We start from the raw sequence: 21,053 nt of genomic DNA on the forward strand, positions 1-21,053 counted from the left end.
GTGGTTAGCGCTGTCGCCTCACAGCAAGAAGGTCCGGGTTCGAGCCCCGTGGCCGGCGAGGGCCTTTCTGTGCAGAGTTTGCATGTTGTCCGCGTGGGTTTCCTCCGGGTGCTCCGGTTTCCCCCACAATCCAAAGACATGCAGGTTAGGTTAACTGGTGACTCTAAATTGACTGTAGGTGTGAGTGTGAATGGTTGTCTATGTGTCAGCCCTGTGATGACCTGGTGACTTGTCCAGGGTGTACCCCGCCTTTCGCCCGTAGTCAGCTGGGATAGGCTCCAGCTCGCCTGCGACCCTGTAGAAGGATAAAGTGGCTAGAGATAATGAGATGAGATTATTGTAGCTTACTTTTGAAACTTGAATAAGAAAACCATGGTTTAAAAAGCATGGTTTGGTTGAAAAAAAACCCCCATGGTTTATGGCAAAGATTATACCATAGTGAAACCATGGGTAAATCATGGTTAAACCATAGTCATGAACCATGGTTTTCATGGTTACCCAAAAAACCATGAAAACCATGAATAACTATAAACCATGGTAAAACCATGGTTAGTTTTAGTAAAACCATGGTTAATTTTCGTAAGGGTATGTAGTGGAGTGAAAAGTATGATATTTGCCTTTCAAATGTAGTGAAGTTAAAGTCATAAGTTTACAAAAATTTTTTTTTAAAAACTCAAGTAAAGTACAGATACTCAAAAAGTGTACTTAAGTACAGTACTCAAGTAAATGTACTTCGTTACTGTCCACCTCTGATATAGAGATATAGATATAGGCACGGCAGCGTATAAATCACCTTTATGAGAAAAGCAGACCCCAAAGACACTGGGCTTATCCTTCTTCCACTGAATATAATTGATGAGCATCACCTGGTTTAGTTAAAGTAAGTATAATTAGGTGCACGTTTGTCATTTGTACATTGATTAATTTAGATATTGTCACAGCGACAGCAACGAAGATTTGGCGTTCAACAAAGCTTCAAACACAAACATGGGTTAAAGGATAGAGCATTATGCAGCTTCTCAAGCAACATCGAAAAGTTCACATCCTTAGTCAAAAGCTTAAAGATAAATTAACATCAATGAGATTTCTTGGAAAAAAGGAGATTCAACAATAGTCCAATATATCCACACAAACAATACAAGTGACTCCTATGTTGTACATTTAACTCTAAATGAACAGTTTACAGGCATCAGGAATTTATGGCAGGAAATGAAACATCGTTTTAAGCCCCTCTCTCACAGTTGCAGATCTCCTATACAGAGGCATCTTAAATGTGCTAGAATATGGACGAGTTACCTGATCCTATTTGGCTGTTTTGTTGAAATACTGAAGGTAATTTATACTGGGAATCAATTGGGATAGCTAAAAATCATAGTCTCATCATTCTAGATTCCTGATCACTAGAGACGGGTTATAAATAAAATGGGACAACACTTGACAGCCTTCATTTTATCACAACCTCTCCCTTGGGAAACTACCGACGTAACTAGGAGGCATTGCACCATTTAATCCAACTGTCCGTCTTCGTAGAACAGTTAAAGTAGAGCAAACCAACCAGTGGGACTGGCTGGGAGTCTGTAAGCGCTTGAACTGAGTGACTTCTTGAGTTTTCAGACGTGCTGTTAAAAAGTCAGTTAGCTCATGCTAACTGCTTGCAGGCTCTGAGGCAGCATGGATGGAGGAGGATGCAAAATTTCCAGAGCAACATTTTCATTTGAAGTAAAAGCCTATAAAGAGAGATTTAAAAATATATATATATTATTTCAAACACACACAAACAGCCTAAAAAGGAATGTGCATATAATGTAAAACAAACAGAACATTTCTTGCAACGTAGACATCACCTGTTCCTATTTGCTGCTGTGATTTATCCCCCTTGCCCTTCCCCATCTCTGCCCCTACAGCCTGGGGTTAGCTGTGGCTCTGAGCAGCGATGCTAGAGCAGTCAGTCACCAGCAGGCCCACAGTGGCTGCAGGGCTGGAGACGGGGGTGGCTGTGGAAACTGTGCCCGCTAAAGTGCTGCTGCTGCTAATGGGGTCAGGTACCGTAGGGTCTGCCTGGTTGGCATGCGTGGCCATGTGGCCCTGGAGCTGGGTGGGAGTCTTGCAGTGGACCCCACACAGTTGGCACAACAGCACCCCACCAGGCCCCGAGCCACGGCCCATGCTGCTCTCTTTCCACTCCTGCCCATGGTGTTTCTGAGCATGGACGCGCAGGTACGTCAGTGTGGTGAAGCCTGGAGTGCAATAAGAATTGTGATCAGATGAAAAGAATGGATCTAAATGTTGTAAAATGTGAACAGTGAATTATGTATTAAATCTCCTCTTTTTTGGTAAAGAATTTTATAGGTCATATTCTTTGACTTATAAATCATTCACAGAGAGACATCTGATATATGTGGCCATTATTAAAAATACATCACCTAACAAGATTAGAGTTCACAAAATTAATTGCTGGTTAAAAAAAAAAAAGAAGAAGAAGAAAACCAGTGCAGGCGATATTTCCGAAATGGGAGTTCTCTGAGGAGCAAAAAAAGGTAAAATTAATAAATTTAGGGAGACTGGCCTCAATCTAAAGCTAGGTAATTTAACGTACAACCCAAAATCAGAAAAAAATTGGGACAGTATGTTGAAATTAAAACTAAAAACAATGATTTATTTAAAAAAAAAACAAAACCTTTGACCTGTATTGCACTGAAAGCAATACAACAACGCATTATTTGTTGTTTTACCTCAATAATTTTCTTCCCCCCCAATGTAAACACATTTCAACTTTCATTCTTGCAAAACATTTCAAAAAAGTTGGGATTTACCACTTTATAATGTTTCCATTCCTTCTCACAACACTTAAAAGATGTTTAGGGACTGAAGACACCAAGTGATGAAGCGTTTCAGGTGTCATTTTGTCCCATTCTTTCTGTAAACAGATCTTAAGGTGTGCAACAGTACAGGGTCATCGTTGTCGTAGTTTTCGTTTCATAATTTGCCACACATTCTTTATTGGGGCACCCTCTTTTTCCACAGCCATGCCTTTGTAATGTGTGCAGAATGTGAGTTTGTCTTGTCTTGTTGAAATATCCCTGGAGGTGTAGTCTTGAAAGCAGCACGTTAATCAAAATCTCAAAGTACTTTTCTGCATTAGTGCTGCCATCACAAAAGTGTAAGGGCGTATTCACACCTACGATGTTTGGTCCGGACCAAACGACCAAACGAACCAAATTTCCCTTGGTCCGGACCTTTTGGGTTGGTCTGAATACAAACCACCGAACTCTGGTCCGGACCAAACAAGCGGACCGAGACCGAGCTGCAAGGTCAGACTCGGTCCGGACCAAAGGAACCCTGGTGTGGATCTTTTGGAGGTGTGAAAACAGACCGGACCTAATCTGACAGTTTTGCTTTTTTGTACCTCGGGAGCTTCCGTCGTTTGTCGAGCATTATGGGAAACAGAGTCTTGACACTCCACCGCAAAGTGCAAACACTGTTTCGGTTGTCAAGGGTCGTTCAGTCACCAGTGGTAGGCGAGTACAAAAAATGAGTAGGGGACAAACGTGGGCCGAGGAAGAAACGCGTACCCTTGTGGCTATATGGGCAGATGTCCACATATCTGAGCTTTTGGAGAGAACACACAAAAATGCCGACGTGTTTGCTGTATTCAGTGAGAAAATGAAGAAGGGGTTCACACGCTCCCCAGAACAATGTCGGCTAAAAGTGAAGAAACTCCGTCAGACCTACATTAAAATCAGGGACATTCTTTCAAAAAGTGGCGGTACTAGCGACGCAAAAAAGAAATTCATCTATTGCGTGAAGAGCCAGAACTGTCACAACATGATGTGCGCTCATCAGCGCTATCCTCCGTAGCCGCCTTGCCCTTTGTCGTCGTCGTTGATAAATTACTTGTACAACAGCATAGTAATCGCACAATCGTGAAAACAGTAAAAACTGGAAAAAACATATAGCTTTGATGACATTAAAAAGAATAACAGCACGGAAAGCCTCCATGACTACTTTTGAACTTAACGCTTTGTGCGCGTGTCGTCTCTGACCAATAGCTGAACGACCTCAGGGCGCGTGGCTTTGTTGACAGATTTTGGTCCGCTTACTAAAATGTACAGTGTGAAAGCGAACCGCACCAAAATGAAAAAATAAAAAAAAACATTTGGTTCGGACCAAAGCAAGTGAACTATCGAACTATCCTGGTCTGAATACACCCTAAGTTACCTTTGCCAAAGGCACCGACACAACCCCATACCATGACAGACCCTGGCTGGTTGCTGATAACAGTCTGGATGGTCCTTTTTGTCTTTGGCCCATGCCACACGCGTCCATTTCTTACCAAAAAAAAAGACCTGGAATACTGATTCGTCTGACCACAATACACATTTCCACTGCGTGATGGTCCATCCCAGATGCCGCTGAGCCCAGAGAAGTCGACGGTGCTTCTGGACACAGTTAACATAAGGCTCCCTTTTTGCACAGTAAAGTACATTTGTGAATGTAACTCTGTACTGTAGTGCTTGACAAAGGTTTGCCAAAGTAATCCAGAGCCCATGTGGTTCTATCACCTACAGATGAATGACGGTTCTTGATTCAGTGCCATCTGAGGGATCGGAGATCACAGGTATTCAGTTTAGGCTTGTGCCCTTGCCCTTTACGCACTGAAATTCCTCCAGGTTTCTTGAATAGTTTAATGATGTTATGCATCATAGAGGGTGAAATATCCAAATCCCTTTGTATCTTTCTATGAGGAAGAGTCATCTCATCTCATCTCATTATCTCTAGCCGCTTTATCCTGTTCTACAGGGTCGCAGGAGCCTATCCCAGTTGACTACGGGCGAAAGGCGGGGTACACCCTGGACAAGTCGCCAGGTCATCACAGGGCTGACACATAGACACAGACAACCATTCACACTCACATTCACACCTACGGTCAATTTAGAGTCACCAGTTAACCTAACCTGCATGTCTTTGGACTGTGGGGGAAACCGGGGCACCCGGAGGAAACCAATGCGGACACGAAGAGAACATGCAAACTCCGCACAGAAAGGCCCTCGCCGGCCACGGGGCTCAAACCCGGACCTCCTTGCTGTGAGACAACAGCGCTAACTGCTACACCACCGTGCTGCCCACGAGGAAGATTGTTTTTAAAAATTTCAATAATTTTCTCATGCATTTGCTGATGAACTACAGATCCTAGGCCCGGTTTTGCTCCCCAATGACTAGACCTTTCCTGAATACCGATTTTGTACTGATCACCTGTTTCAACATTATTGAATTCTTTTACCTCATTACTAACCCCAAACTGCCCCATCCTAACATTTTTTGGAATATGTTGCAGCCCGGCACGGTGGTGTAGTGGTTAGTGCTGTCGCCTCACAGCAAGAAGGTCCTGGGTTCGAGCCCCGGGGCCAGCGAGGGCCTTTCTGTGTGGAGTTTGCATGTTCTCCCCGTGTCCGCGTGGGTTTCCTCCGGGTGCTCCGGTTTCCCCCACAGTCCAAAGACATGCAGGTTAGGTTAACTGGTGACTCTAAATTGACCGTAGGTGTGAGTGTGACTGGTTGTGTGTGTCTCTGTGTCAGCCCTGTGATGACCTGGCGACTTGTCCAGGGTGTACCCCGCCTTTCGCCCGTAGTCAGTTGGGATAGGCTCCAGCTTGCCTGCGACCCTATAGAACAGGATAAAGCGGCTAGAGATAATGAGATGAGATGAGATGTTGCAGCCCTGAAACACAGGAATGAAATGAAGTTGACCAGACAAAACATGAAATATCCTGGGTTCATACTGTCTGCAATGAAATACAAGTCAAAGTAAATTTAGAAAATCGCTTTCTTTTTTATTTGCATTTTCCTTACCGTCCCAACTTTTTCTGATTTGGGGTTGTATATACACGGTATATGTAGATATTGGCTAAGGAAAATATGCTAAAATGTCTCAAATTTTATGAAATACAGTTTCCTAGGGCCTTTCAAATGCTTCCAGGAAGTTCCAGGTACTTTCCATTTCCAGGTTTTTGCAGGACGTGTGGGAACCCTCTGAATTCCTTTATGTATATTTAGGTAGGGACCGGACAAAGGGGACCACAGTGAGCAGTAACCAACACATAAAGAAGCTAAAGTCATTCAAATTCGAAATATCTGCAAGGCTAAAACTTACTGCGGTTGCACAAGTGGCACACATGATGCTGGGATTGGTTGTGGACCCTCATATGATCCGTGATGTAAGCAGGAGAGAGCAGTTTGCCACAAATATGGCAGGGAACTTTGTCCTCGTGTCTGATCATATGAGCACGCAGCCGGTCCTTTGTGGCAAAGGCAGACTCGCACGTCTGCAGAAAGTGATGACAGTGTTAACACGTCTTCATCCGGTATCTTTCTTAAACACATTGTTTACATGTTACAGCAAATGTAGTTTCAGTAAGTTCACACACACACACACACACACACACACACACACACACACACACACACAAATGGAGCAGTAACACTGCTTAAAGGCTAGGCCTAAAAAAAAAAAAAAAGAAGACACTCCATCTGGCTAATGCAGCGTTGGTTATATGCTCTGGTTATTCAGAAAAGTGTCAGTATATTTACATGCACAAAATATTCCAGTTTTTGCCCTTACTCTGAAAGACAGTGTTCCTACTAAGCTGTTTACATGGCTTATGAAAATGAACATCCGACTAATATTCCCGTTTACATGCAGCCGTACATGTTCCGAATGTTTAGTTGGTTTGTGTACAAGGCACAGAAATGACCGTACACAAGCAAAAGGCCGTGCGTCAAACACGTCCATACAAACCCCAATTGAGACACATTCCAAATGCACTGTATACATGTCCACAGAATGCTCCTAAAACCTGAATAATCTCGGCATATCCCACGTCTTAAATGGACAAGAGTGCTCTGAGAGCACAATATCCCCCGCTGGCAACTATATCTGCGCTATAAGTATTTAATACACCCTCAAGGAATCATCGAAGTACAGTACAAGTTTGGTAATCAAGGGCCATAACTCTGGTTAAATGTGACTGAATTGAACGAAATTGTAATATGCGCATTACCGACATATAGCAAAGCCTTTTGCAAAGTTTCGGAAAATTCCTGCAAAATTTGTGAGAGGAGTTGATTTCAGAAGACAAGTACACGTTCATGAAATTGTCAAACTTTGGTAATCAAGGGCCCTAACTGTGAAAAAATTTGACCGAATTGAACTAAATTGCAGTATATGAATTACAAACATATAATGGGCGGCACGGTGGTGTAGTGGTTAGCGCGGTCGCCTCACAGCAAGAAGGTCCGGGTTCGAGCCCCGTGGCCGGTGAGGGCCTTTCTGTGTGGAGTTTGCATGTTCTCCCCGTGTCCGCGTGGGTTTCCTCCGGGTGCTCCGGTTTCCCCCACAGTCCAAAGACATGCAGGTTAGGTTAACTGGTGGCTCTAAATTGACCGTAGGTGTGAATGTGAGTGTGAATGGTTGTCTGTGTCTATGTGTCGGCCCTGTGATGACCTGGCGACTTGTCCAGGGTGTACCCTGCCTTTCGCCCGTAGTCAGCTGGGATAGGCTCCAGCTCGCCTGCGACCCTGTAGAACAGGATAAAGTGGCTAGAGATAATGAGATGAGACAAACATATAACAAAGCCTTTTGCTAAGTTTCATGAAATTCCTCCAAGAATTGTGAGAGGAATTCATTTCAGAAGGCAAGCACGCCCTCATGGAATTGTCAAAGTACATGTTTGGTAATCAAGGGCTATAACTCTGGTAAAATGTCACTGAATTGAACGAAAGTGCAATGTGTGTATTACCGACATATAACAAAGAATCCTGTTAAGTTTTGTGAAATTCCTCCAAAAATTGCAAGAGGAGTTGATTTCAGAACGCGAGTACCCTTCCCTGGGATGGATGGACGGACATCGGCATGACATAATCCCCCTTCGGGCCTTTCAGCCAGCAGGGGATAAAAATCCTAAATTCAGAATAAGGCCACATTCAGAACGGTTAAGATATGATCTCATGTTTACACAACCCATATCCATCCATCCATTACCTGTAGCCGCTTATCCTGTTTTACAGGGTTACGGGCAAGCTGGAGCCTATCCCAGCTGACTATGGGCGAGAGGCTGGGTACACCCTGAACAAGTCACCAGGTCATCACAGGGCTGAAACATAGAGACAAACAACCACTCACGGTCACGGTCAATTTACAGCCACCAATTAGCCTAACCTGCATGTCTTTGGGGGAAACCGGAGCACCCGGAGGAAACCCACATAGACAACATGCAAACTCCACATAGAAAGGCCCTCGCCGGCCGCGAACCCAGAACCTTCTTGCTGTGAGGTGACAGTGCTAACCACTACACCACCATGCCGCCCCTCGACCCATATCTCATCTCATCTCGTTATCTCTAGCCACTTTATCCTGTTCTACAGGGTCGCAGGCAAGCTGGAGCCTATCCCAGCTGACTACGGGCGAAAGGCGGGGTACACCCTGGACAAGTCGCCAGGTCATCACAGGGCTGACACATAGACACAGACAACCATTCACACACACATTCACACCTACGGTCAATTTAGAGTCACCAGTTAGACACCAGGAAGAAAGAAGAGTGTTAAATGTATGACAGGCTATAAAAAGCAAGGTAAGACAGGACTGAAAAACCTTCAACATTTACAAAGCCTACAAACAGAGAGTGAAAAGAAAGAGAAGAGGGGAGGTGTTGACGTTACCGGACACTTGAAGGGTCTCTCTGTGGAGTGAACCTGCCGCACATGACTGTTAAGATGGTCAGGCCTGGAGAGGACAGGGAGAAGACAGAGTGAGCTTTAGCACAGAACGCACCACAATAAAGGTCTGTGTGTAAATGTGCCTTTGTCCATGTCTGTGTAACTGCAAGTAAACAGGTTTAAAAAAAATAAATAAATAAAAAAATCCAACTACAGTCTTCATATGCAAGTGTACATCGAGGATGTATGAGTTTCTAAATGTGAGCTATAGATGGAAATATATTCAGCATGAAGGTCATTTTTCTCTTGTCACATTGACCCATTTTCTGCCTTAAATTAGTAATCAGGACATATCTCACTGTCTTTCAGTAAAACAGCAGTATTTTAGTCTCCTGTGATAGGCGACAGTGAACAGTACAGTATCCTCCGATAGTGCACAGTGAATCACGTGAATACCTTTGTGTGTACGTGTACATGTATTAGGTGCCCCATATAGGTCACGCTGCAGGCGATGTATTCAATTACTGACTATAGCCCATCTGGTGCTATCTGTTGCTAAGCCCCAGTCGTGAGCATATGAACACCAGTGACCAGATATTATTCGGACAGTGACTCATTCTCAGCACAGTAGTGACTCTGACCTGATAGTGTGTATGGTACTGGTACAAGTGTATCAGGTTTTTAAACTGCTGGGTTTAGAAACAGTCCAATAACTAGAGTTATTCTATCCACATTCACTGGATAGGAGCAATCGAGCACTCCGATTGGTTACTCTACTACTATGCTATCAGCTCATATACTGTGAGTAGAGAAAAACAAAATGGCGGATTATGTCGCTGGACCAACTGAGGACTCTACTTGAAAACAAAACCCCAAAAAATACAAAAAGCAACGAAATATGGAATGAAAGTATTTGATGGTAAGAATGTATCTTTTTTTGATTTTTCAAGAATTATTATTACTATAGCATTTTTCACAAATTGCTACCGTCATTTCACCAGTTTGTTTACATTCTAAGCGGAAATTATTTTGTCAGGCGTCTCATCTCATCTCATTATCTGTAGCCGCTTTATCCTGTTCTACAGGGTCGCAGGCAAGCTGGAGCCTATCCCAGCTGACTATGAGCGAAAGGCGGGGTACACCCTGGACAAGTCGCCAGGTCATCACAGGGCTGACACATAGACACAGACAACCATTCACACCTACGGTCAATTTAGAGTCACCAGTTAACCTAACCTGCATGTCTTTGGACTGTGGGGGAAACTGGAGCACCCAGAGGAAACCCACACGGACACGGGGAGAACATGCAAACTCCGCACAGAAAGGCCCTTGCCGGCCACGGGGCTCGAACCCAGACCTTCTTGCTGTGAGGCGACAGTGCTAACCACTACACCACCGTGCCGCCCTTTGTCGGGCGTTTTGTATGAAAAGTTTTAATTTTTTGAATTTGCAAAAAATAAAATAAACATGCCCAGTTTCTCAAAATCCATTGAATGTGCATAGAATAAAACAGTTATTCCATTCGATATCGTCATACATGGTTTATAGCCAACTCGGTCTCTATGCGTCTCGTCGGCTATCAGCTCATGTACGACTCGATTTCATGGAATAACTTAAAGGAGAACTGAAGGCAAATTTTTTTATTATCAAAATTGTACTTCTCTTATTTTATTTAATATCGGAATGCATATTTGATAGCTATTTTGTCACTGCTATAGCAAGTTATGAGTGTTTGAAATATGCTCTGTAATACATCAGTCCATATGTCAAAGCAAGGGCCGTAAACGAGATTCGTTGAGACCTGTGCGAGACATCGTAGGACGGAAGTAAAACGTACAGCGGAAATCAAAGTGACCGACATCTGCCAACGCTGTCAAAAGGCACGCGTGCCCTCTTTTGAATGCTGATGTAATCAAGCCGGAAGTTGTGTTTGTTTTGATAGCAATCAGGAAAGTTTGAAAAAGTAGGCAGTAATCGTCATTTAAACTCGTTTTTGTGCAATATTTCGTTTGGAAAACAGTTTTCAAAATGGCGGCACTGACACCTGGCTGACACTTCACGTTTCGAAGTCTCGCACAAGTCTCGTGAAGATCGCGCGGATAAGCGACGCCTGCCGTGGACCAAACGAACGAAATTCAACACGGCTAAAAACCGAATAGGCCGATAAGTATAATATTTAATTGCAATTAGTTGCCAATCCGAGTCATGATATAAGGTTACCAAAACCGAAAACACAATTGAACAACACGTTAATTAAGAAATAAAGCAAGTTTAAAAATTACTTCAGTTCTCCTTTAAATATCCAGCTACAACAGGTGCTGTGGTCAGATACAGAGCACTGATGAAAGATATGATGATTCACACAAACTGCGCATGGCAAGACTGTCTTTGGATGGTTCAGATGGGTGACAAATTAAAGGAAAACTGATGGTTCTGTTACAATTTAGGGCATTTCACCAGCATGGTTTTAGACCACTCGTCCCCTTTGGGTTACATGTTGCTCCACCACCATCCAGAAGGGCACAAGGGCTCACTGAATGGTCTGAAGAGTACAATTTTAGGACCTTCGCAGTCACCAGATCTCAACAGACTAGAGTAAATATAAGAGATTTATACGAGTTCATATAAAAGCAACTGCAGATGGTACGTAGAGCTACAGACATGTGTCCATGTACAGTACTTTGCGGTCGTGTGACCCCTCACCGTGAGAAACCCTTGGCACAATGGGGACACACGTATGGTTTCTCCACTCCGCCCTGGTGGGATCTGACGTGGTAACTCATCCGATCCTTCCTCTTAAAGCGCTGCTGGCAGATGGGACAAGAGTACGGCTTCTCGTCTGAGTGGGACAGCCGGTGCCGATTCAGATGGTACACGTCCCTGAAAGCCTTCCCGCATGCCTCACATGCATGGTTCTTCCGTACTGGGTTAGGGTTTGGATTTGGGTTGGGGTTGGGGCTGGGGCTTGGACTTGGAGTAGGAATAGGGTGTGGGTTTGTGATTGGGATTGAGATCTGAATTGGGCTGGGAAGGCTGGGGTTCTCTCCGGTGTTGTTGGCTGGTGCAGCCTAGAAGAGGATGAAGAACAGATTTATAGTCTTTCAAAATATTTGACAGTGTGTGAATTTTGAGAAGAAAAAAAAATTCTCATACATGAAAATAATCTTCTTTTGACTTCAAACACACATCATCGGACATCAGTGTCTGTGAATATCCAATCTATAGAATGAGGCAATGGGTCAGTAATGCATTGATATTGGGGGTTATGGGGCTTTTGATACAACCTTGTTTCGACTTGATGCTATTCTGCGCTGAAGATGAGATGGGTAAAACAGAGAGATAAATGGACAAATAGAAGTAAAGATACTAAAATAGAGAAGAAGCAGAAGATGGAGCAGCAGTGTATATGGGTAAAATAATGACCAAGAAGACACAAACCAAGCCAACCTGCACCATCGTCCCAGTCACCACTACAGCAGCAGGGAGAGGCTGGGCTGCTGTCATGGCAACTGTTGCTGGAGTGATGGATACAGCGACTGTCTCAACCTGTTGGTTGCTGATGGGGGTTGGGTGGATCATGGGATCTGTAGCCACTGTGATCGGGGTAGGAATGGAGAGCTGAAGGAGGGAGAGAGGAATGGTTTGCCTCTCCACTCGCTGACCCGCCTTCGCTGCGTCCACCTTCTCTCGAGCCGCTCGGTCTTTCATTTTCACTCCAGTGTGGACCGACTGGTGGCGGCGCAAGTTATAGCTGTTCTTGAACTGCTTGTTGCATATGGAGCAGATATGAGCAGGCCGGGCAGGCCGAGTCACAGGCTTAACTGAGAGAGAGAGAGAGCATAAAACACTTCTCATTCAGGAAACTGCTCAGCTGAGGTGCTTATACTTCAACAGTACTGACTGCTGCTATGAGTGCTGAATCCCCTCATTTAATTATTGCGTGCATTCACATTAGTTTGCATTTAGAATAAGTAAAATGGCTTTGTATAAGGTAGCAATGTGTCGTCACAAAATCATCACAAAAACAATAAAAGTATGCATACACTATATAGCCAAAGGTTTGTGGACCCCTGATGAACAAAGGGGCCCAAACATGCTCCAGCATGACAATGCCCCTGTGCACAAAGCGAGCTCCATGTAGACATGGTTTGCCAACACTGGGATGGACGAACTCGAGTGTCCTGCTCAGAGCGCTGGTCTCAACCCCACTAAGTACCTTTGGGATGGACTGAATGTAGACTGCACCCCAGGCCTACTCATTTGACACGTTTCCCTATCCACACAAACACTCTAGTAGCTGATGAGCACAAATCCCCACAGGTCCAAAATCTAGTGGAAATCCTTCCTAGAACAGTGGATCGTTTTATAACAGCAAAAGGGGACTAAATCCGGAACGGTATGTTTAAAAAGCACATATGGGTACGATGGTCTGGTGTCCACAAACTTGTGGCCATATAGTGTAAATAAAAGATCTGATATTAATAGGCAGTTCTCTTGATACAAGCACTGACAATTGTTAAATTTTATATGTTATGTTGGAGCGGCACGGTGGTGTAGTGGTTAGCGCTGTCGCCTCACAGCAAGAAGGTCCGGGTTCGAGCCCCGTGGCCGGCGAGGGCCTTTCTGTGCGGAGTTTGCATGTTCTCCCCGTGTCTGCGTGGGTTTCCTCCGGGTGCTCCGGTTTCCCCCACAGTCCAAAGACATGCAGGTTAGGTTAACTGGTGACTCTAAATTGACCGTAGGTGTGAATGTGAGTGTGAATGGTTGTCTGTGTCTATGTGCCAGCCCTGTGATGACCTGGCGACTTGTCCAGGGTGTACCCCGCCTTTCGCCCGTAGTCAGCTGGGATAGGCTCCAGCTTGCCTGCGACCCTGTAGAAGGATAAAGCGGCTAGAGATAATGAGATGTTATGTTGGGAAAAAAAATCTACAGGGTGTCCAAAAAGTCTCCATACATGGGGGGGAATTCATACTTTTAGCAAAATGTAACTTTATTTATAAAACATCCTCGACATGACTGCCATTCCTTTGTATACACAGATGGAGTTGTCTCTCACACGCACGATGAGCTCTGGTATTATGCATGTCATTGTATTTCAAAATGTTCCGTTAAATATTCTTTGTGCTGTATCATTTCCTGGTACACCATGATCCTCATGTGCTCCCACAAGTATAAATTAAGTGGAGTGAGATCTGGGGATCCACGGCGACCGAGCCGAGAACCCAGGAACTGTTGATCCAACCATCACCTATGAATGGAGACTTTTGGGACACACTGTATTATGTTTAACCCCTTCAGTGCCCTTGGACGAGTCATGTACATCATGAAATCTTTTACCGCTGTGCCTTATGACGTACACTACTTGTCATAAACACCTCCTTTTATGTACCTTACATGGCACATTACCGTGAGTTGGCCTAGTGGTTAGCGTGTCCGCCTCTCGATCGGGAGATCGCGAGTTCTATTCAGGGGTGGGTCATACCAAAGACCATCATAAAAATGGTACCCAGTTACTTGGAATGTATAGACCCATGGTGTTTTCAAGTACTAGTGATTCATGTTTATAGACAGGTTCTCATTGACAAGACCCGTTGTATTGTTTTTTTTGGATGCTTTTTGATTACTAAAGTTATTTTTACTCTACAACAGTGTTTGTGATTTTTCTATACAAATATTAAAAATATAAAGTTCTGAACAAGTTAGAGAAAGATTATCAAAATATCCCAATTCGGACCTATTTTTGTCCTATATGCCCGGCGCATTACAATTAATTATTACAATTAATAGAGCAAAACATGAAAACATCTTTTCTGAAAGCATGATTTCCAGATAGATAGATATATATATATGATATTACATGGTTGCACAAAGATATAAAAAGCTTATCTTGGAGTGGTGAACATGTGAGCAAGTGAAACTATTGTGCAACACGAGATGATAAACTGCATATCTTCATACCACTGTGTAGTGTTTTTATAGTATATGGACACACACACACACACAAAAAAAAATACACCCATTAATAAAAAGAATTTTAATTTTGAACCAGGTGGCCATCTTGACGACGCGCGTCTAGTCAGCGGGAAAACACTGGGAGTGACGTCATCACTGCAAAAAATTGAAAACTGAATTTGAGGAGAAAATTCCTTAATACTAGTGAAATTATCTTGCTGCACGGACAGATATTTTTACTTGATAAGACATCTTAGAATAAGCTGCTTGCAATCTAGAACCAGGTTTAATAATCTCAGAACTGGTGTCTTGTATTCTTCTAATAAGAAATGCTAGATCGTTTCAACTACTGTATTTTCAAGATATTTTTCACTTGCTATGGTATCAATTTTTGCAGTGATTGGAGTGAAATATGAGAAAAAAATGTCACTCAGATCCACGATGTACAGGGTGTTTCAAAAAAACTGATATTTCACAATCTAATAACTTTGCAAATTCTCATTCAATTGACCTTAAATTTTAACAGCATCTGTGAAAACAGGTCAAAATTTTATATGTTTTTATCTTTTTAGGTACAGAAACGCCATTCACTGGAGAAGAAAAGGCGTTTTGTGTGTTAGAGTACGCTCGAACAAGACTGCGCAGCATGCATTTATGAGAGAATTCTCTAAAAATGCACCAACTGCAATACAGATTTGGACGTGGTACAAAAAGTTCAAAGAGGAAGGCTGTCTGTGTGTGTGTGTGTGTGTCTCAGGCGGTGCGCATATTGAAAATGAATGAAATCGTTCATGGAATCCACATCCCTTTGAATTTCTCATTCAAATTTTGAGGAATAAATCTTATATTGCTTAACGTTAAGCCTGTTCAGTTTCATTTGCCTCGACTATGTAGTTTCTGCGGGCGGCACGGTGGTGTAGTGGTTAGCACCGTCGCCTCACAGCAAGAAGGTCCTGGGTTCGAGCCCAGCGGCTGGCGAAGGTCTTTCTGTGTGGAGTTTGCATGTTCTCCCCGTGTCTGTGCGGGTTTCCTCCGGGTGCTCCGGTTTCCCCCACAGTCCAAAGACATGCAGGTTAGGCTAATGCGAGTGTGAATGGTTGTTTGTCTCTATGTCAGCCCTGTGATGACCTGGCGACTTGTCCAGGGTGTACCCCGCCTCTCGCCCATAGTCAGCTGGGATAGGCTCCAGCTTGCCTGCGACTCTGTAGAACAGGATAAGCGGCTACAGATAATGGATGGATGGACACTGTATGCCCAAAGAGGTGGTGGTGTAGTGGTTCGCACTGACATCTTCACAGCAAGAAGGTTCGAGCCCAGTAGCCGACGAGGGCCTTTCTGTGTAGAGTTTGCATGTTCTCAGCGTGTCTGCATGGGTTTCCTCCGGGTGCTCCGGTTTCCCCTAAAGTCCAAAGACATGCAGGTTAGGTTAATTGGTGGCTCTAAATTGACCGTAGGTGTGAATGGTTGTTTGTCTCTGTCTCAGCCCTGTGATGACCTGGCGACTTGTCCAGGGTGTATCCCGCCTCTCGCCCATAGTCAGTTGGGATAGGCTCCAGCTTGCCTGCGACCCTGTAGAACAGGATAAGCAGCTACAGATAATGGATGGTTGGATGGATGTAGTTTCTGGGATATTTACATCTCAAATTTTTTGAAACACCCTGTATTTTCCAACACAAAAAGATAAACTTCATATCTTCAAACCAACATGTGATGTTATTTTTTTTTTATTACATAGACACATTCAGAAACAAAAAAAGTATCCAAATTTATCAAAATAATTCATCGATTTCATCACGAGCGACATCTCAGTTTTGGTTCTCCATGTACCAGATATAGTGTGTATGAAAAATATGAGAGGTAAAACACTTATGTCATATATATGAGTGAGAAAGACTTGGTGCACAGTAGGGGGCCAGTGACCGGGCCCTGGCCCTGGCTGTGTCCCCTCCCTCACCTCACCTCACCTCACCTGGCTCTGGCTCCTCATTCAACGCCGCTGTGTCCACTGTAGATGGGGGCGGGGCTATGTGCTCAGGAGGCGGATCCGGAGGCGCATCCGTGAGCTCCGGCAGAAGATCTGATTGGAGAGTGCTCTCAGTTTGGGACTGTGAAGGCGGGGTCTGGAGTTAGCAGACGCAAAAACAGCACATTGTAAAACTCTCTCTTCATTTTTCTTTTTGAAACCGACTCTCTAGTGATCCCGACACACGCTACACTTCTCACACACTCAGTCAGCATTTTACCTGAAAGAGGAAATTGCTCCAAGCAGCGTCCATCTTGAAGGAATCGATGACGGAAATGACGTCTTTATGACGACACTCGAATCTGTTACGTCTGAGGTATTGATCTCCCTTGAAGTGAATTCTTTAAAAAGAAGGTTTCCACTGATTGTGCTTTTTTTTTTTAAAAAAATCAGGCGCAAAAGTAACCCAGGAACAGCGATGCAGTCTGGTTTAAAACCGGCTCACAGATGTGATTTACAAAACAACACGTCACTGGATTTTAAAATGACAATCTGGAGACTGAGTTGAAAAAAAAAGTCTCAATTTTCTAAAACGCACATTCACGGGTTAAAAACAAAACACTTCTTTTTGTCATGCTTTATATATCATACATTACATGTAATGCTTTTGTTGTTGTTGTTGGAATAGTGGCTTATATATATATATAAATAAAGACAGACAGACAGTTATGTGCAAATAATTCATGCAGAAGAACCAACGTTTAAAAAGAAAGAGAAAGAGTTTGACGTTGGTTTGTACTCAGCAGTCGGTCAGGATGGGAGGAAAAATATATATATAATAATCAACCTATTTTATTGTAGCTAACGTTTCGCCTTCTGGGCCTGTGTGTGAGCGAGCCTCGGTGTTGCGTTAAATCTCATCCCTGCCTGCTGAGTCGCTTCGTCGGTCGCGGTCCATGGCTCCGCCTCGGCATTTCAATCGACAGGATGACATCTTTCTTTTTTTTCCCTTGTAACTCGCTCTCCCTCCCGCCCTCGCTCTTTCTTCCCTTTTCTTTTTTTATCCCGTCTTCTCCGCGCCGCTATCGCTCTCTTCCCCCACCGCCGTGTCCCCCTTGTTTTAAAGGGATAGCATTTGGAGTGAACTCCCCCCTCTCTGTCCTCGTCCCCTCCTCCGGCCCGGTGTGTGTGTGTGTGTGTTTTCCTCCCAAGCTCTGTCGTGTTCTCTCTCTCTCTCTCCCTCCCCCTCACAGACCAGACAAGTATTATTTGGCCGACGCAAAATCCCAAACGAAATCTCGATACCTAAATATAAAACATTAGCTCGCTGTTTGGGAACAAAACCCGTCACAAGTCGTTTCCGTGGCAGCTCAAAGCCGGACGGTTGTGTGTACAAGAAAAAAAAAATGTCGCAGGTCCTTAAAGGTAACGATCCGTTCAGTCGGTCCAAACCTGCATACTACTGCACTAAACAGTATGCCACGTAGTGTTTCTCATGGACACTTTCCATGGAGTCACGGTTCAGTGTCAGAAAACAGCAGAAATATAACTGATCATGTCTGATTTTAGACAAAAACAGACACTTATTAAGCAGGGGCGTAGCTAGGAGGAGGAGGGGGTCCTGGGGTACCTGTGACCCCCCCCCCCCCCTTTGTCGGATAAGAATATTAGAAAAGCACTCACTGTAATTTTTCTAACATTTTCTAAAACTAGATCGTCACCTCAACCGCATTAGGGTTTCTATAACCTTGACTTCCTGCGGTTTGGGCGCGAAAACCCAGTTTGTCAGAGTGTGTGCGGGAGAGGCGGGTGTAAGTCCGGATATGTTAAATAATACACAGAGCGATATGAGCATAAAGTGCGTGAAACGCACACAACAGGCAAACAGCAGGCAAAGTCGTGATCGAGGCGCGGACAGAATATCAGAGGCAAAACTATACAAGATCAATGGACGAGAAACAGGAGTCGAAAAACCAGGAGATCAACAAGGACAGGGAACAAGGCTCAGTAAGGCACACTAGACATGGTGTAATACTTTGCATCATCCTTGCATGGGTGCATAAGAATATAAGAAAATCGCCCACTGTAATTTTTCTAACCTTTTTTAAAACTAGGTTGTCACCTCGGGCGGCACGGTGGTGTAGTGGTTAGCACTGTCGCCTCACAGCAAGAAGATCCGGGTTCGAGCCCCGTGACCGGCGAGGGCCTTTCTGTGCGGAGTTTGCATGTTCTCCCCGTGTCCGTGTGGGTTTCCTCCGGTTTCCCCCACAGTCCAAAGACATGCAGGTTAGGTTAACTGGTGACTCTAAATTGACCATAGGTGTGAATGTGAGTGTGAATGGTTGTCTGTGTCTATGTGTCAGCCCTGTGATGACCTGGCGACTTGTCCAGGGTGTACCCCGCCTTTCGCCCATAGTCAGCTGGGATAGGCTCCAGCTTGCCTGCGACCCTGTAGAACAGGATAAAGCGGCTAGAGATAATGAGATGAGATGAGGTTGTCACCTCAGCCTCATTAGGGTTTCTATAACCTTGACTTCCTGTGGTTTGGGCGCGAAAACCCAGTTTGTCAGAGTGTGTGCGGGAGAGGCGGATGTAAGTCCAGATATGTTAAATAATACACAGAGCGATATGAGCATAAAATGCGTGAAACGCACACAACAGGCAAAGTCGTGATCGAGGTGCGGACAGAATGTCAGAGGCAAAACTATACAAGATCAAGGGATGAGAAACAGGAGTCGAAAAACCAGGAGATCAACAAGGACAGGGAACAAGGCTCAGTAAGGCACACTAGATGCGGTGTAATACTTCGCATCATCCTTGCATGGGCGCATAAGAATATTAGAAAATCGCCCACTGTAATTTTTCTAACATTTTTTAAAACTAGATTGTCACCTCAGCCTCATTAGAGTTTCTATAACCTTGACTTCCTGTGGTTTGGGCGTGAAAACCCAGTTTGTCAGAGTCAAGTCAAGTTTATTTGTATAGCACTTTTAACAATAAACATTGTCGCAAAGCAGCTTTAAAGAATTTGAACAACTTAAAATATGAGCTAATTTTATCCCGAATCTATCTCCAGTGAGCAAGCCTGTGGCGACGGTGGCAAGGACAAACTCCCTCAGACGACATGAGGAAGAAACCTCGAGAGGAACCAGACTCAAAAGGGAACCCATCCCCATCCGGGCTACAACAGACAACATGACTATAACATTAACAGTCCTAACATAAAGTCAGCTTCGTTGATGCTATAAACCCCCCACCGACGGAAACCCGAGCGCAAAACCATTCACGACAACCATAGTCCCAAAGTCAGCAAGTCAACTGCAGTCCTAAAGTCAGCAAGTCAACTGCAGTCCCCAGCCACAAAAGCACCACTGCAAGAGTCCAGAGCATCCTCCAGGCGCGACCCCCAACTGTCCACATGGGGCCGCCCTCCACAGGAGCGATGCGATGAAACTCCAACCAGACACAGGGAACCAGGATGGATCAGGCAGGTCCGAGGAGCAGAAGAGGTCAGCATCTCTATCCCAGGACCGACATGTAACTCAGATGGACAGATTTGGGGGGGGAACACAGATTGTTAGGTATACCCAATGTCACTTGAATAAGTAGGAACAGTATACATATTGCAAGAGTGTGTCCGGGAGAGGCGGATGTAAGTGCAGATATGTTAAATAATACACAGTGCAATATGAGCATAAAGTGTGAAATACACACAACAGGCAAACAGTCCATAACAGCAGGCAAAGTCGTAATCGAGGAAACAAGCGGGAGGTCAATCGAGGCGTGGACAGAATATCAGAGGCAAGACTATATAAGATCAAGGGACGAGAAACAGGAGTCAAAAAACCAGGAGATTAACAAGGCTCAGTAAGGCACACTAGACATGGCGTAATACTTCGCATCATCCTTGCATGGGTACGATGGTGTAGTGGTTAGCACGGTCGCCTCACAGCAAGAAGGTTCCAGGTTTGAACCCAGCAGGTGGCAAGGGCCTTTCTGTGTGGAGTTTGCATGTTCTTCCTGTGTCTGCGTGGGTTTCCTCTGGGTGCTCCGTTTTCCCCCACAATCCAAAGACATGCAGTTAGGTTGACGTGGGGTGGCCTTGGGCTGAGGTGCCCTTGAGCAAGGTACCTGACCCCTGACTGCTCCCCAGGCGCTCTAGTGTGGCTGCCCACTGCTCTAAGTGTGTGTGTTCACTGCTTCAGATGGGTTAAATGGAGAGGATGAATTTCACTGTGCTTGAAGTATGCATGTGACAAATAAAGGTTTCTTCTTCAGTCCTTAAATAGCCCAAACATAGTTCATTGATTAAAGACAGGTGTTCTTTGTTTACGGCTCGCATGCCGGAGCTCGTTAGGCGCGCGCCCAGCCCGAGGTGCGCCTTCAGGTGCACGAGCCAAGGCGTGCAGAACTGACGCAGTTCT

At 44.6% G+C, this 21,053-nt stretch overlaps 1 protein-coding gene across 7 annotated transcripts; it reads right to left on the reverse strand.

Annotated features, from left to right (window-relative positions):
• Window positions 1-870: 870 nt before the first annotated feature.
• Window positions 871-18,023, reverse strand: LOC132868728 (vascular endothelial zinc finger 1). Of its 7 annotated transcripts, none has more exons than XM_060901845.1 (10): window positions 16,910-18,023; window positions 16,626-16,771; window positions 14,761-14,822; window positions 12,153-12,535; window positions 11,868-11,933; window positions 11,418-11,782; window positions 8,718-8,781; window positions 6,151-6,322; window positions 1,845-2,237; window positions 871-1,727 (listed from the first exon to the last, which is right to left on the reverse strand). In XM_060901845.1, the coding sequence occupies exons 1-9, from the start codon at window positions 16,940-16,942 to the stop codon at window positions 1,912-1,914; spliced, it is 1,617 nt and encodes a 538-aa protein (XP_060757828.1). In that variant the 5' UTR covers window positions 16,943-18,023; the 3' UTR covers window positions 871-1,727; window positions 1,845-1,911. The 7 variants fall into 7 exon arrangements, with proteins under 7 accessions (XP_060757828.1, XP_060757827.1, XP_060757826.1 ...); XM_060901844.1 differs by having other exon boundaries at window positions 12,162-12,535; window positions 16,626-16,786; window positions 16,910-18,021; XM_060901843.1 differs by having other exon boundaries at window positions 16,626-16,786; window positions 16,910-18,021.
• Between the last annotated feature and the right edge of the window lie 3,030 nt (window positions 18,024-21,053).

This window comes from Neoarius graeffei, chromosome 20, assembly GCF_027579695.1.
Source record: "Neoarius graeffei isolate fNeoGra1 chromosome 20, fNeoGra1.pri, whole genome shotgun sequence".
Taxonomy (NCBI): Eukaryota; Metazoa; Chordata; class Actinopteri; order Siluriformes; family Ariidae; genus Neoarius; species Neoarius graeffei.

Excerpts from the sequence above, each read along its gene's own strand:
- LOC132868728 (XM_060901843.1), bottom strand. The coding sequence starts at position 16,942 with ATGGACGCTGCTTGGAGCAATTTCCTCTTTCAG. Across the intron at positions 11,934-12,152 it reads CGATGGTGCAGGTTGGCTTG|ATTGGATATTCACAGACACT; the intron begins GTTTGTGTCTTC and ends CTCATTCTATAG. Across the intron at positions 6,323-8,717 it reads AGAGACCCTTCAAGTGTCCG|ACGTGCGAGTCTGCCTTTGC; the intron begins GTAACGTCAACA and ends CACTTTCTGCAG.